General features: G+C 37.3%; 1 protein-coding gene across 1 annotated transcript in view; it reads right to left on the bottom strand.

Moving 5' to 3' along the window:
* Positions 1-1,948: 1,948 nt before the first annotated feature.
* The window catches only part of ZFC3H1 (zinc finger C3H1-type containing), a 46,139-nt gene continuing 27,893 nt past the window's right edge, over positions 1,949-20,194 (bottom strand). The window contains exons 21-35 of the mRNA XM_015811792.1: positions 19,463-19,646; positions 18,694-18,880; positions 16,001-16,192; positions 14,872-15,109; positions 13,655-13,757; positions 11,122-11,320; positions 10,501-10,595; positions 9,480-9,590; positions 8,523-8,627; positions 7,873-8,038; positions 6,300-6,400; positions 4,763-4,864; positions 4,133-4,172; positions 3,009-3,071; positions 1,949-2,883 (exon numbers count right to left, since the gene is read on the bottom strand). Coding sequence (XP_015667278.1) covers positions 2,746-2,883; positions 3,009-3,071; positions 4,133-4,172; positions 4,763-4,864; positions 6,300-6,400; positions 7,873-8,038; positions 8,523-8,627; positions 9,480-9,590; positions 10,501-10,595; positions 11,122-11,320; positions 13,655-13,757; positions 14,872-15,109; positions 16,001-16,192; positions 18,694-18,880; positions 19,463-19,646 — 2,024 coding nt within the window. The 3' untranslated portion in view covers positions 1,949-2,745. The remainder of the gene's footprint in view (positions 2,884-3,008; positions 3,072-4,132; positions 4,173-4,762; positions 4,865-6,299; positions 6,401-7,872; positions 8,039-8,522; positions 8,628-9,479; positions 9,591-10,500; positions 10,596-11,121; positions 11,321-13,654; positions 13,758-14,871; positions 15,110-16,000; positions 16,193-18,693; positions 18,881-19,462; positions 19,647-20,194) is intronic.

The raw sequence follows: 20,194 nt of genomic DNA, 5'->3' as shown, positions 1-20,194 counted from the left end.
CTTTGTTCTCTTCCATTCAACCTGTGCTTGAAGTCAATGTTTATGCACCCTCCACCCCACCTTCAATACATACCTTTTGGGGTGATGGAACTATTAAAAGTATATGGACTCCTGATAGCTTTAGTTAAAAAAATCTGCTCAAATGATACTTCACATATAATCACCAATAGCTAGGTTCCATGAAGATTTTTATTCAGGAGGAGGCTTAATTAAGGGAAAGAGATACTTGAAAAAGTGACATAGTTGGGACTTAAAATATCCAAACTGAATTTGGGCATTCTTCTGCAACAAATTCACTTTGGAAACATTACCAATTTTATACATACAGGCTCAGTTTTAAATGGGTTACCAATCAAAATTATAGTATTTTGTGAGGAGACTATTCAGACTGGTTTCTCTGGGAACAAACAGAAATAAGATGTCAAAGGTTTTATAAAGTAGGATCAGTTGCCTAAAAAAAGTTACAATTCTTCATATTTATTAACACTAACTGTTGTGTTCACATTTCTGGTAAATACAATTCCATTTATGCACATAATTTTAATTGATGGGGTAATCTGGATAAAGTCATTTTAACTGAAGTATATTTGTTGAATGTTTAAATTAATAAGCAATTGCCAATAAACAAAGAGGACTATACTTGGACCATCAGGCTATGAAACAAAGGACTCTTTTTCTAATTATAATTGCATGCTGAGTATACCAGTACACTTTGTGTATCTCCGTGCTGGTGGGATGCAGGCAAGCTAGTAGTTGCAAAGTAATGTCTAGAGATTTTAGTTGCATTGAACTGAACAGCATGAGCACACTTCAATAAAATTAGACTTTGGTTCCATTTGTGGTATACTGGCCCAAATGAGACTATTAAGGAATGATGCATGTAAGCATGCGTAAATACAGCTGATAATCTGCAATGCACTGGATATAAAGTTGCACTGCCCCAGATAGGACCAGTACAGTACATCTGGGGAAGGGGGGTCCTCCTAGACTCTCAACCGCTAGTTGAAGGTGAGGTGGCAATTGTGATTAAAAGGGCCTTTACCTAGCTTCAGGTTGTACACCAGTTGGCCCTGTTCCTGGAACAGAAAGTTCTGCTCACAGTCACTCATGCCTTAGTCACCTCCAAATTGGACTATTGTAATGTGTACTACATTTGGTGGGTCCCAGGCGGCAAAAGCCTTCCCTGCCATAGTGTCCATCTTATGAAATATTCTCTCCCCCCCCCCACCCAGCATTAGGTTAGCTCCATTCCCTCAAGAGTGAATGAATTGAGAGCAAGGGGAAGAGCAAGACAGTGCTGGAATTGGTGGCAGCCTCAAAGACAGGATTGAGGAGCTTAAAATGTAGTGTACATAGTGGAAGCAAGAATGATTTATAAAGACAGAAATGTGTGGAATGGTATTGAACATAGTTGATGTAAACTAAATCTAGCTAAATGTTCCTTTCTTTCCTCTTGCCTTGTGCTTTCAACTTCTTTTACATACTATTTACTTCTTTTGCTGTCTACATGACACCACTGACGGATAACCCAGAAAAGGAATAGCTAGTGGGTTTCTATATATGTATGCTAATCATGAATGACCACAAAAGATTAATTAAAACTTGCACAAGACAATGCAGTGTGATTCTAGGATGCAAACATTTTGATTGTTTATGATATACTTTTTGTAGTGCATATTTTCAGTCTGGATAAAAAAAAACACTGGACAAATGTCTAGTAGCCTGAGCTACTACTATTATTACTAGTAGTATCTTTACTATTTTATCTGTATCACTACTTTAACTTTACTATTTTATTACTACTACTATTTATGACTTTGTGCTCTGAAAAGATTGTTAGCTGTCCCACTGTTGTGTGCTGTTTAAAAAAAAAGAATGGAAACAGAAACATTTGTACTATCTAGTAAAAGACAACAAAGACAACAGATTTTTAAAAACGTATATTCAAAATATCTTTGTATAAACAGTAATACTACAGTGTAGTATCTTAATACAAATCAGTTCAATATTATTAACTGTTAAACTTTTATTATAAATTAAAATTTCTTTACAAAAATTGCACATAATAGAATTGATCACTCTTGAGGTTCTGATGCACTGGCATTTGTAATAGAAATTGTATTCTTCAAGTTTTAGTCTCTGCCACAAGTCCAAAATGCAGAAAGGGCATTAAGCTACCCTCATAGCCTCCAAGTACAAAAATCATACTTGTGGCCATGGCAGGTACTTCGCTTAAGAACGGTTGTTTTTGTTTAAATCCTGCAATCAAAACAAATCTCTGAAAAAAAAGGGACTGGGAAACAAGGACAGGGAAATAAAAAGTAAAACAAAACAGACTGGTTGTTTTTCATGTAAACAGGGCCCTCATTATTAACTCCAAACATAGATCTTTCAGGCATCAGTGTGAGTGTCAAGTGAAATCAGTAATAGCACAAAAGAAAATGAAAAGAAGCAAGTTTTTAAAAAATTAATACATTTTATGTCTGTCATTGGGATGAGCTATACTTACGTACATGATGTTATGAGAGTCTGGCAGGGCCCAGAAGCAGGCCATAGAGGGCATCATTTATCCAAGAAGGCGCCATGTTAATTGTTTCCAGGTTCAAGGAAAGCAAGCCAAAGAGACTTGAGCTGCTCAGCACGACTCATCTGCTTTACACAAGCCTAAAGCCAGAGATCAGCCTGGAGAATCATTCAAAATGATTTTGGCATTTGAGAGGACTTAGTACTGACTGCACCCAGCGTTCAGTGATTCGTGCTTTCTGTTCTGTAAGTGTTTAAATTTAAAAGCTCATCTAGGCTGACTCCAACCTCTTGGCACTTGGAAACTAGTTTTCTCAGGTTATCAGTTTTACCTCCTTCTGATGCTTCAAATAGGAACTGCTGTAAGAGATGGGGAAGCAGACATGAGATTTAGCCAGAGCTTGAATATCACCACATCAATGGACATGGGATATGCAGAAAATTGAAATGAAACCTTAAACTGAAACATAAGGAGAAAACATTACATCTTTCCACAGGGTTGCACAAAGAGGTAACTTCTGAAAGGCTCTCTGATATAAGTGATGGACCTGTAAAGGAGAGACAAAAAAACAATTCGATGTTATCACTCAATAAATATTTTTCTCATTCATCTCTACATCAAACTGTCTTGATCAGTTTATCACACTGATTATACATAACTACTAGTAACCTCATTTTTTTATATAAAAAAAAAGTTAAATCCAGCATATTTGAATTAATTCAAAAACATGATTTTCCATCTTAGAGTAAAACTTCATATTGTCTTATTTTAAAACAAAACTTTTGTTTGTGCAACAAATCCTTAAAACTGTTTATCTGGGAATAAAGCTCACTAAGCAGGTATAGGTAGAATTATATTGTCATAAGGTCAAAGGGACTGAATTTAAGTCAACCCAATTAGCATGTGAAAGGACTTTAGGATGGTCCACAAGGGTACTAAAGTGGTGCAAATATATTGTTACTGCATCTGACAGAAGAGACTGAACCACATGCCTTTTCTTTTGCTTTTTCAAACGAACATAATGGATTGTTTGCAAACAACAAATAAAAAAAATTGCTGGAATGTATTTTAGGTGCACATATGCACACCTAGCTTATCTGCTCCTGCTTTACTTTCTTCTTTCAAGCAAATAAACCAGGAAGACGATAGCTTCACCTGATGTCTGAATTATGGACTATGTAATTAATTAAGAAGTATAATTAACACATGTAATTAATGTAAGTAAAGTTATTAGTAAAAAGTTATTAATAAATACTGTGATTGGCCCAGGGGCCCTGACTATTAAGTTTCGACATCAGATCAAACTATTTCACTTCTTGATTTATTTACCTGTAATATGAATGAAGAGCAAATTAATTCATATTTTGTAAAACCAGAATTCATGGCTTGTTGTTATGTAAAATTTATCTAATAGTACAAGCTCTGAATACTGAAAAGCATTACTAGGTTTTTTTTTCCTACAAAATAAACTACCATTGCTTTTTTATTCTTAACAGCATTGCTGCTTGTTCTTTTTAAATAGAATTTAAATAAGAGATGAGACAAATTAAGAACCTTTGGAACAATTATTCTCAAATTATTTCTATTTAGTATATTTTCCTTACATACCTCTCTTTGTCCCTTTAAAAAGCATTCAGCAGCAATGGCTCTGAAGGGAAGAAATAAAAATGATTTATTTTTACTGAATACTGAGTATCTTTAAGGGAGGAACACTGGATATGGAATGAAACTATAAAATCCTGGAAAGTAATAGACTAACTCCCAATGATGATAATCTATAGTGAAGAGACAAAAAAGATCCATTTTTTAAACAATCTTACATGAGCAAGACATTTCAGTTGTTCCCATTATGTACAAACACTGCAGACAATGATCAGTTCATCATCACTGGATAGTGCTATTATGATATATAAAGGGGAGGGTAGAAAGGAGGAGGAAACAGAAGTCAATAATTTGAATAGTACAAAACTCCAAAGTAGCAACAAGGAAATAAATCATTTTTCCTTACTTATATACACAAAATATACTTACTTCTGAAGTATTTTTGAATGGGAAAGCAAGGTCCTCGCTTTAATATTGTGTACATTTCTAAACCAAAGAGTGTGAATTGGACTACAATGAAAAACCTTTCTAGTAGAAACTAATTTGAAGGCTATTTCAGTTTTATGAAGCAAACCTTTTAAAACAATGAAAACTACAACAGTATCTATGTTAACAGGTGTATGACTGTTGAATTACATTTTCCAGATGGCCAGGCATGTTGGCATATTATATGTAAACATCTTGGCTTGCAGTTTCAAAATTTGAACATTGTTTTCTTCCCAATACTGCTGTAGCAACCTGCAATTACAAAGAAGTATATGAGAAAATATAGTAATAGCTAAATCAACATGTTAAATAAAACTTTTTTTTTAATCTCCAGAAAAAGAAAACCGAATGCAAATATAAGTTGAGGGTTCAAACTAATATGTATTAGAGATTGACGCCAATTTCTGCTCAGGGCAGAAATCTTAATCGCTCAATAGGTGATTGACCAGTTTCTGCTTAAACACTTCCAGTGAAGGGGGAGTTTGTAACCTCCTTCAGTAATTGGTCTATCGGTAAACCACTGTTATTGCTTGACACTGTCAGAATAACTTCAGCTAAAACAACCAGGCTAAATTACTCCAGAAAACATGTTACTAAAATACATATTAATATACTTTTTATCTCTTTTTCTTTCGAAAGAAATTATATTGGGATTGGGACTCTGCTACGAGAATAAACTCTGAAAACTGAACAGAAAATTTGGTATGAAGGGAGAAGTGATGAAATGAAAAGATTGGGATGAAAAAAATTGACCTGGTCAGGCAGATAATTACTTAGAAATTGTCCCAATGTATCTCTATGGGCATTGGTTTTAATATCGGTAAATGCAGCACAATAAATGAACATTTCTATGAAGAGATCAAAAAATTGTTTACTAAGATTCCTATTTATTAATTAGTTATTGCTATTTGATACCAATTACTAATATTAATTAGTTAATTAATAGACAATAGGTAGGCCTACTCAAAAGACTGAAATTATTAAAGATTAAATGCTGGCTGGCTTAATGCTAATGAAAACATCTCTTGAGCCATCTGCTTGCATTCATTTCCTAGTTTAATGTCAGTTTTTGAATCCAATGTATGGCATTTGCTTCTTTTAGTTCCTGAACAAACTTTCAATTGTGTGATTTTTAAATAAAATCAAGTTTCACCAAAATGCTCCTCTAGGTTCTGCAGTAAGTCAAAAAGCAATGGGGAAAATTGCTCTATTTTATCTAAAGAGCACTAAACTATTACTGTGCCCAATATTTTCTTAGAGACTTGCTGGATAATATTTATAGTTTAAGAACATATTTATGTTTAGGGAACTAGGATGCTAAGAAGATCATTTTCACCTTTCAACAAACTTTCTAAGCTGCAACTCTATATAGGCTCAGGACACTGGATTGGAAGACTGGGAGGGAGGAAAAGGAAGTGGGAAGAGTCACCGGTATTTTAAATGGTTGTCCAAAAGCTTCTCCTACAGGTTTTTTTCATAGCCCCCCAACCTGATCCAACCCTTTTCAGAATCAATTTTTCTATTGCCAGCTTCATCTCTCACACCAAATTCAGTCTAGTTCAATTTTCAGAGAGTTACTATTCACACAGCTCATTTCCCTAATTTCTTTCCAACACTGCCCTGGATTTCAAAGAATAAAACGAAGCACACATATAAACTTTTAGATGCTCCCAGTAATATTTCTTACTTGAATGCAAGTCCAGGATTCGAAGGCATGGTAGAACAAAACCGTTCCAAAGCTTTGGAATGCTGAGTCTTTGGAACACAACTCAGATAAAAGGAAATTACCTGAAAGGTTGATTTTGAAAACATTAGAAGCTTCCATTTATTTATTTTTAAAACCCTGTCCTCTAGTGTAATGAATGGGAAAATAGCATGCACACTTGAATTCAGAGTTAAGTTGGACTGACTGATACCTATCAAAATAAGACAATTTTGGGATATTCCATCATACATCGCTTTACCTAGTTGTTTCACAGAAAGAAGAAGCATGCCATTTAGCTTCAGACTGGCATGCATAAGCAGCTCTATTGGGGATTCGTTTGTTTGTTTTTAATCCTGCCTTTATTATTTTTAAAAATAATTCAAGCAAGCAAACAATACACCTTCCTGGGCCCAAATCATGAGAGAATCAGAAGTAACATCATTGGAAGGTATCGGATTATCTTGATTCTTGTATTTTTTGCAGATTTTAATGGAAAAAACTCTGCAATTGCTGGCTTTTGATAAAGGAGGAGTAGGCCAAAATGAAGGTTGTGCTATGTGATGATGGTCCAGTTGAGCTCTGAAACAGAACTGATGCCTTTGCTATTAGCTTCAGACTCCCAAGGACCCAGGTGGAAGTAACATTTTTCTGGGCACAGTCTGAAGAGATAAGGATATGGACAAGTTTCAATACTCGACCACACAAAAGTATTCTCAGTCTTGAAGACCAACTGCATATGACTTGCTTTGTAAGGTAATTTCCTTTCCTCCAAGTAGAAAGGAGGCAAGTAATTTCCTTAGATAGTCAGCAGCTTACTACTGTATTTGGTGCACCTATTAAATGGTGCCTTCAGGGTTATCGGTACATGGCAAACAGTGAAGAGGAATAAAAAGGGGAAGATAAAATAAAAACACAAAGCAGAAAAACAATAGCTAGCAGAAGATGGAAAGAATAAAATAAAAGAATAAAAAGACCAATCAAATGTCCAAGGAACTCTCGGATGTACTATATTACAGCAGTGATGAAAAGGAAATAAGGTAGACACCAATCCTGCTAAAAGGCACCTTCCTAATTAATATTGCAGGCGATTCTGATTCAATTAATTTGAACCATAGGCACAATGAAAATACAGCCAGGATACCTCTTTCAATGCAAGTAACCTGAAACTATTATAATACCATTAAGTTTCGATAAAGGACAATATTTATATCTCAGGGTTGAAATGAAGGGTCCTTGGTACTCTCTAAGCTTGGTGGTTTTCTTGCAGACATTTCATTAAGGGTAGGTAAATATCAGCATTGATGATGTTACCTAATTGGGTAATGAAATGTCTGCAAGAAAACAACCCAAATTCAGAGAGCACCAAGGATCCCTCATCATTATGTTTCTCCCTCCATTCCACCTAAAAGTGTTGATTTGAACATCACATTTTCTTTTGCCCTCTCCCAAGTTCCGATGGGTCTTTATAACATTTTGGCTAATCAAAGATCTCAACTTTGCTTGTAATGTTGCTTTACTAGAGGTGTGCTTTACTGTGGATTTTGAAATACTGTACCTTATTATGAAATTCATAGTTGGTCCAGTAATCAGCGGTGCTAAATGGAATAGGGTAACGTGTTGAGACTGTAACAAGACATCTGTTCACAAGGTCAGTAAAAAGCTTGAATTCTTGAACGTGATTGTTGGATTTGACAATTTTGTCATTGATGAAAACAAGGTAACTGGAAAATACAAGTAAAACACATTTGAATACTTCTGAATGTGCTATTTTATTAAAGACCCTCAAAACACAGATTTTTCAGTCTTGGGGATTCCAGGGACAGCTTGCAGGGTTGTTATATAAGCTCAAATGATGGTTGTTCATCTGCATTCTTGGGTTTTATATGAGAGATGAGACAGATCCCCACTCTCCTGGCCTTTCAGAAGCGTGTTAAAGAGTTGGCTCTGCCAACTGGCCTGGGGGTCCAAGAGTGCCATGCAACATGGGGAGTGACCGGTGGGCTGAAGGTGCTCCCTCTGCCTTTTAATTTTGCTATTGTCTCTTTTAACTTTGTTTTAATCTGGTTGTTAACTTGTTTCTAACTATAGTTTTTGTATCACTTAATGTTTTATCTATAAACTACCCAGAGGTATACAAGTACAAATCTGATACATAAATATGCTCGCTGAATAAATAGTCAAGTAATGTCTCACATTTATACTTACTCCATCCAAATCTGCTGAACTATTTCCTCTTGCATGACTGCTCCAAGTGCTGCCTCAAATGCATCTGTTGCTTCTATAGAACTTCCATGAAGAGATTGGTATAAACTATACAAAAAGAAATGTTTTTGTAACCAAACACATACTCCTTTTGCTAAAAGAAAAGGGCAATGGAGGAAGCTGTCATTTAGAACCATCAGAAGATCAAAATATGCTCAAGTTTTGACACAACACTAAACTATGGTTTAATTTATGTGCACAGATTTGTAAAGAACTTGATCAAAGTTGAGCTCATTTTCTTCATCTTCCAAAACATTGCATAGCAGAACAAAAATTCTACTTGCCTTGATTTCATCTATAAATAAAAATGTAAATGTTTGTTTGTTCAAAATCTTAAATCTCCAAAAGTTCTTCACAGATTGCTTTGAAATTTTGACACAACGTTGCATTCGAATACGCGCGTGTTTTTATATACCTACTATTATATAGATGTCACACCTGTGACAGGTAAAAATATGCTTTTTTTTGGAAAAACAGCGCCATCTGTTGCGCTTTCTCTTTTCTCTTTTCCATTTAACCAGACTGAGCCATAGCAACGCGTGGCCGGGTACAGCTAGTTGTTTACTAGTACTTTTTATATAAAAGATTCTGTTTTAACACAATCTGAATTTTTTATTAAAAAGTATGTACTCCTTTTCACTAGGTAGAATTTAGGATTGTAAACTGTTCCAATTTTTCTCATCCTTACCTCATAACACTAAACTGTAAATTGAAATGCAGAAGGGCACTACACAAAGACATGATACAAAAAACTATCAGCATTTTTTCATACCACAGGAGAAAGCTGCATTCATCAAGTGTGATGAATATACCAGGGACAGAAGGGCTGCCCTTCAAAAACTGGTATAGTATAAGGCATCCTTTGCAAATTTATATTAGCATTGAAACAAACAATCTCACCAGTATATCTGCCACAGGTAAGGAATCTGCTGGTTTAAAACATCTTCCATAAAATTTCCCTTATACAAGGGTGGTGTAAATTCAATTGACATTGGAAAATTCAAAAAATACCTACAACAAAAATCTGCTTTTAGTATGAAAATGTTTACTATATAGAACTAATATTATGCAACAGAAACTTTATAAACATATAGCAAAAATCAAAGTCCAAATGCTATGTTAGCTATTAAGTAGGAATCAAATTAGATTTTGCAACAAACACATAACTGCAAATTATGGCAGGTGCAAAATTTTCCCATCCGTACTACTAGCACAATAGTAGAAGTTGCATAGAATTTTAATTAATAAGAGGAATTGTTAATTACAAGTACTCATACATTGATGAAAGGACATACAAAACCTAAAAGGTGGCAGCTGCTAGGGGTTATTTCAGAAGTGAAGGAGTGAGAGAAATTAATTTTAACATTTGCATCATTATTTTTTTCAGTTCATCTAATTAACTTGATTAGCTTAGCCAGGATTTTAAACTGAGAAAAAGAATAGCTTCTCTGAGTAACTGAGTAATTTCAGCACTGCTTTTAGTAACAGTGAATTGAATACAAACTAACAAAACAGAAAGAATACCAGAAGTGGCTATGTTCCAATAAAAACTGAGTGATGTTACTGAAGAAACTATTCTAAGCAAGACCTAGTATAATGGATTATAATAATGCATGAACATTTATCTATGTGCAGGAATAAAATATTGGACATAATATTGACACAAGTATGAAAACAAAATTTGTTAGTAACAAAACTGTTGTCTAGTGGAATGAGAACTAAATGCATGAAACACAAACTAAATATGCGAAATCTTTTCATTAAATAGACAAATGGAAAAAAATGATTTTCCTGAAAATATGCTTAGTAGATTGGAACTTGACAATGTATGACTAGAATTTCTACAAATACATGTATGCCACAATTTCCACGGCAAAATTGAGGGTAATTCAATATAGAATAAAACAGCAGCCAGGCTTACCGTAATAAATCTACAGGATGATTTTCTTGAGGAACATACTCAAAAAATGCAGCAACAAAGGCTTGCAACAGTGCAGGAATACTATCTGATCTATTCTGTCATAAAATAATTAAGTTTGATGTTAGCTTACATTAAAGAATATCCAATACAACTCAGCATTATGTAAAAAAACATTTTAATGATTTTTGAAACTAATTCAATTAAATGAGCTGTTATATGGAAATATTAAAAGTAAAATTTTAGTAATTATATAAAAGCAGAAAAAGAGAGCACCTGAATAGTCAGAGAGATTACTCAGAAGCAACAACACAAGACCAAATTAACCTTTTGTGATTTATACATAAAGAATACAAAAGATCCTTTCATATATATAAAACAAAGGTATGAAAAATTCATCTGGAATATTATACCTTTGTCACCAAGTTCTACATCATCCACCCAATAAACCAAAACATTCAGATTCATATCTCAAATCTTGTAACATGTAAACAACTGATTCGGGTAAAATACATTTTTACTTTGTTCTACAACAATCTCCACTATATCTCATGATAAAGTTGTTATTTTGCACTGGAGAAACTGTAATAAATAATAAATCAAATATGGAACAAGTTGGTTTACCTGCATCATGAAAAATTTGCACATAAAGTAAAAAACCTGGGCATTCTGAGGATTCTTCTCAAACGCTGAGAGCCACACATCACAAGCTCTTTCAATTTCTCCTGTTCTCAAATACAAACCAACTAGAATCTTCAAAAGATGACAGTCAAAAGGATTTAATTTCAGAAGTGATTTACACAGCTCAATAGCAGCTTCCCACCTTGAATGAAATCAGTGAAGTTTTCCATGAACATTTTTGTAGGTAGATTATTTAAAATATTAAAAGAATGAAATACAAAAACCTTATGCAATTTTAAAAAAATCCACTCCACTCTTATGGCAGCACTCAACTAATATTCACCTAATTCACCTATCGAAAAACACTAAGAAAAGTTGGGTCTGGTTACTATTATATAGGAAGCTATTAGGAAATCTAAGAGCTAAAGAACTGAAACTTCCCAAAAAGCAATGTCAAGTCCTATATGGGGTGCTGCATAATGTTGCCAAGAAAACGTTTTGGCCAATATCCAAAGTTCAGCAGGAGCTGACCTTGACTCAAATATATCAACAGAAACATGAACATGAACTTTATGGCTCATTAGGGTCCTTATGGCTGTGAGCTTGGCCACCTGCTCTCCAGACCCTTCCCCTTGGCTTGTTAAAGGGCTTGGGGGGGCATGTCGTGTGAATGGGGTAGAAGGAGGGAGTTGTTCCTTCACATCTTCAGGAGGTTTTGATTCACCCCTTCAATAAGCCATCGGTCATTCAGTATCTAACCAATTTTTAGGGAAGCTGGTTGAGGTTATTGTGCAGTAGCTTCAGTGGACGCTGGATGAAATAGATGATTTGGATGCCTTTCAGTTAGAATTCAGGCATGGATATGGGTCAGAAATGGCATGGGTCATGTTTTTAGATGATCTCTGTGGGGGTGAGATGGGGGTTCTGCAACCAGGCTCTAGGACAACTCACTGTGGCCAACTCACTGCATGACAATTCCACATGGGATAACTCAACACTATGTTATCCGCCATACTTCCTTTGACATTATTTCCGCTTTTGTGAATAGAAATATTGCCAAAGAAATAGTGGTGGATAACTTTTATCGTGTTGAGTTATCCTGTGTGCAATTGTCCCACAGCAAGTTGTCCCATGGCAAATAGCTGTGGCAAGATGGCCATGCTGGGTTGGCCGTGGCAAGATAGCTGAGATGAATTGGCCGCAGCAAGTTGGCCGCGAGGTGTCTCATTCTGATGCACCTATTGTTGCTCTGTTTGATAGCATCAACCAAGTTGTCTTTCACATGTGGCTCTATGGATTGCGCAGGAGGCACTATATTGTGCTGGTTCACCTACTTTCTTTGGGATCGATATCCAGTGGGGGGGAAAAGATTTTGGCCACTACTATTCAACATCTACATGAAGCTACTGGATGAGCTCATCCACTGCCATAGGGTGAAGTATCATCTGTATGCTAATGATACCCAGTTATGCATTTCTGCACCTGGTGAATTAAGTAATGCTGTTGATATCTTATCCTGGTATCTGGAAGCTGAAGATCTGGATGGGGAATAATAGGCTTCAGCTGAAGCCTGGCAAGACTGAGTGACTTTGGGTGTTGGGACCTTCCATTTTTAGGACTATGCCCTTGCTTTAGTTGGTACAGAATGCAGCAGTATGGGAAATTAAGTGTATCCTTGGAATAGCAGGCATTGTATTTCTGCTCTGTCAGCTGCACTGGTTGCCTGTTTGCTTCCAGGTCCAATTCAAGATGCTAGTTTTTACCTTTAAAGCCCTTCCTGGCCTGGGTGTCAGGCCCAGAACCTAGAATGACATGTAGTAATTCTTCCAAACTGATTCTTTATTGTTTCACTGTACAAAAAAAATCTTGGCAGACTGAGGACTCTACTATCTGCATCTACAACATATTCTGTGAACTATTAGGGAATGGCTATCTTTGCCCATTTTTTTTTTCTCAGACATGATCTCTGGACTGAATTAGCTCTTACTCCCCTGGAATGTACCCTCACTACATTTCATCACATTGGACCAGGTTATTTGAGGGACTGCCTCTTCCCAATTACATCTGTTACATCAGATCCAACAAAAGAATTGCAGATGCTGTATATCCCATCTGCTAATTACATTTGGCGGGACCCTGGAGGCCGACCATTTCTGCCATAGTGCCCACCTCATGAAACATCATCCCCTCTCTCTGAGATCAGGTTGGGTCATCCTGTTAATTTTTCACAATGTCATCAAGCTTGGGAGCCAAGTCCTTGTGAGTTGCTAAGGTGATTTTACTGCTGTTAGTATCTGTCACTCTCTCCTTGCCTCTTAAAAAGTGTAATATTAATTTTTTAATGATTGACTGTTTTTATATTGTTTTTAATGTTTAATTTTGTGCCACCCAGACACACATTTTATGAGATGGGCATTATATATAATAAACCTCTTTTTAGTCTTCTAATATAACAGTTATATTAGGATAGAAACAGCTGGTCCTAGAATATAATGGAAGGAGCATACAAAAAAAAGTAAGTTTTTCAACAACAAACCTTTCTAACAGCTGCTGCAAAACAATCATGTTTCTGTACAAGGGAAGGCAAAAAATTGTTTTCTCAGTGGAGGCATCCTCACTGGTACATGATTGGATGGCATCTAATACAGAAACAAAACAAAAATTACACACTTAGAAATATAAAATTTTGTCACTGAATACATGTATGTAATTGCCATCCACATTTAGGGAAAAAGAACATCAGAATGCAGGTCTCAAAACTAATGAAGAATCCATCTTTTACCATCACTAAAGGATTACTTACATTTATAATCTGATTATATAAGATGAGGAACAAAATTTATGTTAAATCATGCCATTTATCAAAACTGATTCACGTAACATTTTTTAAAATTACAGAATTACAATCCTATGATCCTTAGGAGTTTCTCTTAGAAAAACAGGATATACCGGTAACCAAATCTCTACTTATAAGAATGGAAAGAGAAGCTTTTCTCGAAAAATGAGAGATCTGAGTTTAAAACATCCTCCCAGATGCCATGGAAACATAAGGGATGGAAAAAGAGCTGTCCAAAAAAAGGTATATGTGAGGAACTATTTCAGCTCTAAATCTATCATTGATTAATTCTATTTCATTGAATACTTGAAATGGTCTGGAAATTTATTCATAAACTTGCTATTTCATTGAAACAAACAGGAGAGAATACACAACTTAACAGGACTTTCGATAAAATATCCTATCAATCTATAGATCATCACATTCCATGTTTTTTCTCTCCTCTCCCCTTCCCCCCAAATATAATGCATATAATTTGTGGATACAGAATTGTAACAGTAAATAATGGATGTACATCTGTTATGATCAAGACTTGTGGACTTCAACTCTCAGAATTCCTGAGCTAGTCATTATTCTACTATTATTTACTACACTCAACTTTAGTACATTCTTCAACAATAGCTTTATAAAATTGATTTCATGAACCAACTGAGTAAGATCACAGTGATGCTCTCCAGTTGTATTGAGACTTCAGTTCCCAGAGTGTTTCTGGAGAAGAGGTGGTTTGCAATGCTGGCTTTCTAGAATAATATTAATGTTATTTGTGCCTATTTAGAAAGAAGCCTCACTAAGATAGATAGATATACTCTGAGTTAATGTGTAAAGGATAAAATCAATGCTTGATAATCATTAATAGCACACTGTATCATTATTACAGTATACATACAATTTAACTATTTAAGAATTAAACCAGTTACCTTCAAACAAAGCTAACAGAGTATCAGGATTAGCTTTAACATCTTCCATTGTTTTCCAAGGTATCAAAAAGGACTCCTTTTTCATTAGTTTTGAAGAGTTGCTATTGGCAGGATCATAGAATTTAACTGGAAGATCTCCAAATTCAATCAAATGTATGTAGGATAGCCAAGCTAAGCAACGGTCACTTACAGTCAGATGTTGCACTATAATCTTATCACTTGCTGACTTCAGAGCATTCTGTGGAACAGAAAGTGATATAAGCTTAAACTTAATTTTTGTGATGCCTCCCTCAGAGGAAGTCTTATCAAGGAGACTGAACCTCCACACTTGGAAGGTTCAATCATCTGGAGCAGATGGTTCTACAAGTCATAAACCTTGAAACTGGATCTTCTAAAGACACTTTTTCAGATCTAGACTTTTTGGAGGATAAGAACTACCCAGATCAAAAGGCATAATTTCAACCAAGATGCAGATCTCCCTGTAAATAAAAGCTGAATTGTGAGATTTACTTATTAAAGATGGCTAACAATTGAGGCTGGGATATTTTTTGGAAGTATACCTTTATAAATCCGGAAGGAAGGAAGGAAGGAAGGAAGGAAGGAAGGAAGGAAGGAAGGAAGGAAGGAAGGAAGGAAGGAAGGAAGGAAGGTGGTAATCTTGCTCATGAAACAAAATCAGGAGCCACAGGAATAAAAACTGGAATTTCTATATTCTGGTTTTTGACCCTGCCTTGCATTCTGAACTATTAATCTTAGGACCGTAATTTTAAAGGGACCAATTAATCATAGGGCCAACTGTAAGAGTAAGTAATTTCATCTTCTAGAAAGGAAAAAAAAGAGTGGCTATGCATTTATACATAAGACAAGTCTTTCTATTTTAAAAGTACTTTTACTTTCAGTCATAATTCTTGTGACTTTTGTGCATTATATAGTAGTTGTCAAAGACGATTAGTGAACAAATAGGGATTCTTGTTTCTTTTCACATTATTTGATAAAAATTAGCATACTCCCATTGCTGCTCATTTTGTCTAGTTTTTTATTCAGAGTATCTACCAGACTGCAAGGTATCTCAAACCATCAATAAACTCTAATTATTTGGATAAAATTATATTATAATATAAGCAAATACCTGAAATAATGCAATGGCGTTTTGATACTTTCCAGTAAAGAGACTTAAATGAACTCTATACAGTAACATCTCCAGCAAGTGAAAGGACCAAATATCCACATTCTCCTCACTCTTTGGAGCTTTCATCAGGAATTGTAGCATTCTTCCACATACATAATCCTTTCCATCAAATGTGTTTTCAAGACTTAGAAACTGAACAATAGTTGGGAGAAAATATTCTCTTAACCATAAGAATCACTTTGGTTTATAAAGAAAAATTACACAACATTTCAAAAGATAGATAAACCCTTAAATTTATTCAGGTTATTTCTGAGACTTTCTGTCCCCAACTTTCTGTCTGGAGGTGCATGCTCTGGGTCCTTCCACAATATAGTGCCATGTAATAGGACCCAGAAACATGATTTCTCTGTCATGGCACATGCCCTATGGCAGTGGTGGCGAACCTTTTAGAGACCGAGTGTCCAAACCGCAACCCAAAACCCATTTACTTATCGCTGTGTGCCGGGTGGGCATGGCCGACTGGGTGGGCGTGGCCTCGGTGGTCACAACCATAATAAAAAAAAACTTTGTTCCCAAGAATTTTTTTCCTAGCAGCCAGGCAGAAGAGCGGAGCCCCAAGGCAAGTGTCCCGGAGCCATTTCCGCTTGCGTCTTTCTCATTCTCAATTCTCTGCACCCCACCCCCAATTGCTCTACGCTTCGCAGCCCAGGGAGTGAGATTCAACCCCCCCGCCTCAGGGCCCCGCTCTTCTGCCTGGTGCTGGCAGCTCCATCATCTGCAGCGGCCGGAACAAGAGGCAGGTCGCAGCAGCCCATTAATCTTTTTGCTGCATTGGCACCTGGGGGCTTGCTATTTCTCCCCCCTCCACCCAAAAATCTAGGTCGAGGTGCAAACCCAGCTCATGTGCCTTTGCTCAGAAGGAGCAACTTATTATGGTTGTGAACTAAGCCGTAATAAGAGAGGTTTTACTTCTCGCCGATTTATGTGGGGGGAGGAAGCCCTTGCCCAGCCTGGGCGCATCCACTCGACGGATGTCATGGGGGTGGCTTCTACTGCTGCTCTGACCGGTCAGCAGGGAAGCAGGAGGTGGAGGGGCAGCCGGGGGTCTGCAGCCGCCTCAGCTGCTCACTAGCAGCCCGACGAGGCAGCAGATTCATGCACCAGCTGCCCCTTCTGCTTCCCTGCAGGGCTGGCCGGTCAGAGCAGCAGCAGCAGAAGCCACCCCCATCAGATCCGTCGAGTGGATGTGCCCAGGCCAGGCAAAGGCTTTTTTCCAGCTATCCCAGAGCGATTTCCGCCCGCGCCGATGGGGCTCTGTGGCCAGTCCGCCATTGTGCAGGACAGCCAGCATGCTGTGGCTGCTGACGGACACCGTCGGCCCCCATACGCTCGCTGGCTTCTGTGTGTGGGGGCCGATAGTGTCAGGCAGCAAATCCGGAAGCGAAGCTCTGCTGACCATCCTTGCGCTGGCGGCAGCGGCGACGGGGGAAGGCAGGATCTGGCATGCGGGCACCCTTTGCCGCTGCTGCCGCACATTGTCCCACGTGCGCCTCCGGGCAAGGAGGGGAGGGTGCCTGCCACAGCTCACCTTCCCCCACCACTGCCCCCACCAGCGCGAGGATGGTCGGCAGAGTTTTGCTTCCAGATCTGCGGCTGCAGGGATCATGCCGCCTCCTCCTGCTTCTCTGTGTGGTTGGCCAGTCAAGGGGCTCAGAGCAGCAGCCGCCGCCCCCGTCAGAGCCACCCTGTAGACAGGACCCGCGCCAGGTGAGGGCTCCTTTCCGACCGTCCCGGGGCTGTCAGCTCTGATTTCACTCACTCTCCCGCCAAAACTGCTCCTTTTATACGTTCCGTCACCCCGCCCAGCTCTCGCAGCTGTTCCCGGGCTGCGCATGCGTGGAGAGGGGGAGGGGCCCAGAAATGGCGTGCGTGCCCACAGGGACGGCTCTGCGTGCCACCTGTGGCACGCGTGCCATAGGTTCGCCACCACTGCCCTATGGAATAGCATCTCCTCTGAGATCCAGACAGCCCTGACCCCATTAGCTTTCCAAAACACTCAGAACATTTGATTTTTCCATCAGGTTATTAATAGAGAGTTTGATATAATTCTTCAGCTTCCAAATTTTCATATCACACATAAAAAAAATCTAATAAGTAATGCTCAATGTTTTAACAGGCAAAATATTTTGTACTAATTAAAGAATTTCTACTGAAGAGTTTTTAAACATGTATCAGTCAACTATATCAATATATTTCAAAAATACTCCATGGTAACTTTCCATGCACATCCACAGGGTCGCTTTTCCCTAAGGACATCTACCTGTCCTATCAGATTACATAGAGTGGGGATGCTCTTAGTCCCTGCCCTAAAATATTGCCCCCTTGGAGTAGAAAGTATGCTTTTTCTATGGTAGCCCCTGCTCTATGGAACATGCTTCCTCTGAAGCTTGACAGGTCCCTAGCCTTCTGAAAAGCACTAAAGACCTGGCTTTTCCTCCAAGCACTGGGAGAAGATAGATAACTGCATGTTGGAAGTCTGACTTGGCACCAAGTTTTTTATTTCTAATGCTTATGGCTTTAATAGTTTTAATGTGGTTTTTATGCTGTTTTAATTCTTGACTGGGAGCTACTCAGAGCTCGGTATAAGATGGGAGGGATATATGAATATTTTAAATAAAGAAAATATAACTTACTGTCCACCAAATCTTATAAGTAGGAGCATATTCCACTGCTGTCTCACACATTTCCTGCACTTCTTCCTTAAGCCCTCTTTTTGAAAACAGCTTGAGATAATGACACCAGATTTCAGAATTGTCTTTATTATTTTCTAGTGCTCGGGCCAAAACATTTAAAGCTGAATCCAAGCATTCTGCAGATGACCTTTGTAAAAATGGGAAACAAGAAAATATTTTAGCAACTTGTAGATAGGTAGCCAGTATGCTGTTGAAAAAAATGTACCTTAAATTAACAGATTTATCATGACATAAACTTTCTTGCAATACAGCATTTTGCAAGTAAGATTTGCTGCCAGCTAATGTTCTTAGAGTATTTGCCAGTTATTTGCTGAAAAAATTAAGTCTTCTCATGAAAGTTGTTCCTCAATTATTATCATTTTTAGGCAAATATTTCCTATTTTATCCCAATAATTTTAAAAAAAGCAAAAGAGAAATATTTTATTTCCATATAACCTTTGAAACCACTGAATTTGTAATCCATTTTTATAGCAAAGAAGGCTTCCTAGTATAAAGCACTGAAAATAAAAGAGACTTTATCTTAGAATATACCAATGTTTTATTACCTTTACACTGGATTTATAACACAGCAATACATCAAATTGTTTTTCAATTGCTTTTAAACAATAGCTTACTTATCTTTTGAGCAAGGAAACAAAAGACTGAGCATAGGTGAGAAGATACTGAGCAAAGGTGCAACTAACTGATCGGCACAATAAGAATTACCTACCCTTCATTTTGATTCAGATACTTATAAGCAAGTTTGATCCAAAGCTGAACATTAGAAGGATTCTCAAGTACACTTGCTTCCAAGTTTGTAATGTCATCAGTCTCATTGGTAAAATACCTCACATCATCTGGAGTCACAACAGTATCCAGAGCGGGAACACTTGTTTTGTTTTCTACTGGAGGAGCTAGAAATAAAAGTAATATTTTTCCATGACTATCATAATATCCATGACTGAAATTATTCCTAATTGATTCATGTTTATAATAGTTGCAGTCCTGGGTCATGTGATCAGCTTTTGTGACCTTTTGACAAGTAAAGTCAATAGGGAAGCCAGTTTCACTTAACAACCGTTACTAACTTAGCAACTGCAATGATTCACTTGACAACTCGGGCAAGAAAGGTTATAAAATGGGGCAAAACTGACTTAACAAATATCTCAGCAACATAAATTTTGGGCTCAATTGTGGTCGTAAGTCGAGGACTACCTATATTTCAGCAAGGCAGGTTGGCATGAGCAACTGGCCTGCCTTCTAAATCAAAATGGGCTACAGGAGAGGCTCATTTAAGTTCCATAGCAAAAGAAACTGAAAAACGTGTTTTCCCAGAAAACTGTTTTACTTTGAAAATGAAAGAATTAAAGAGAACCAACTCTTGGAAGCAACAATTTTAGTCTGTTCTACTAAAAATCTGACTAAATCTGACTATTTGGTTTTTCTGAGGATGTTAACAGTT

Source organism: Protobothrops mucrosquamatus, unplaced genomic scaffold (assembly GCF_001527695.2).
Source record: "Protobothrops mucrosquamatus isolate PMUCROS unplaced genomic scaffold, P.Mucros_1.0 scaffold49, whole genome shotgun sequence".
NCBI classification, from domain to species: Eukaryota; Metazoa; Chordata; class Lepidosauria; order Squamata; family Viperidae; genus Protobothrops; species Protobothrops mucrosquamatus.
Note: the sequence above shows the minus strand (reverse complement) of the source record. Positions and strands in the feature narration are given on the sequence as shown.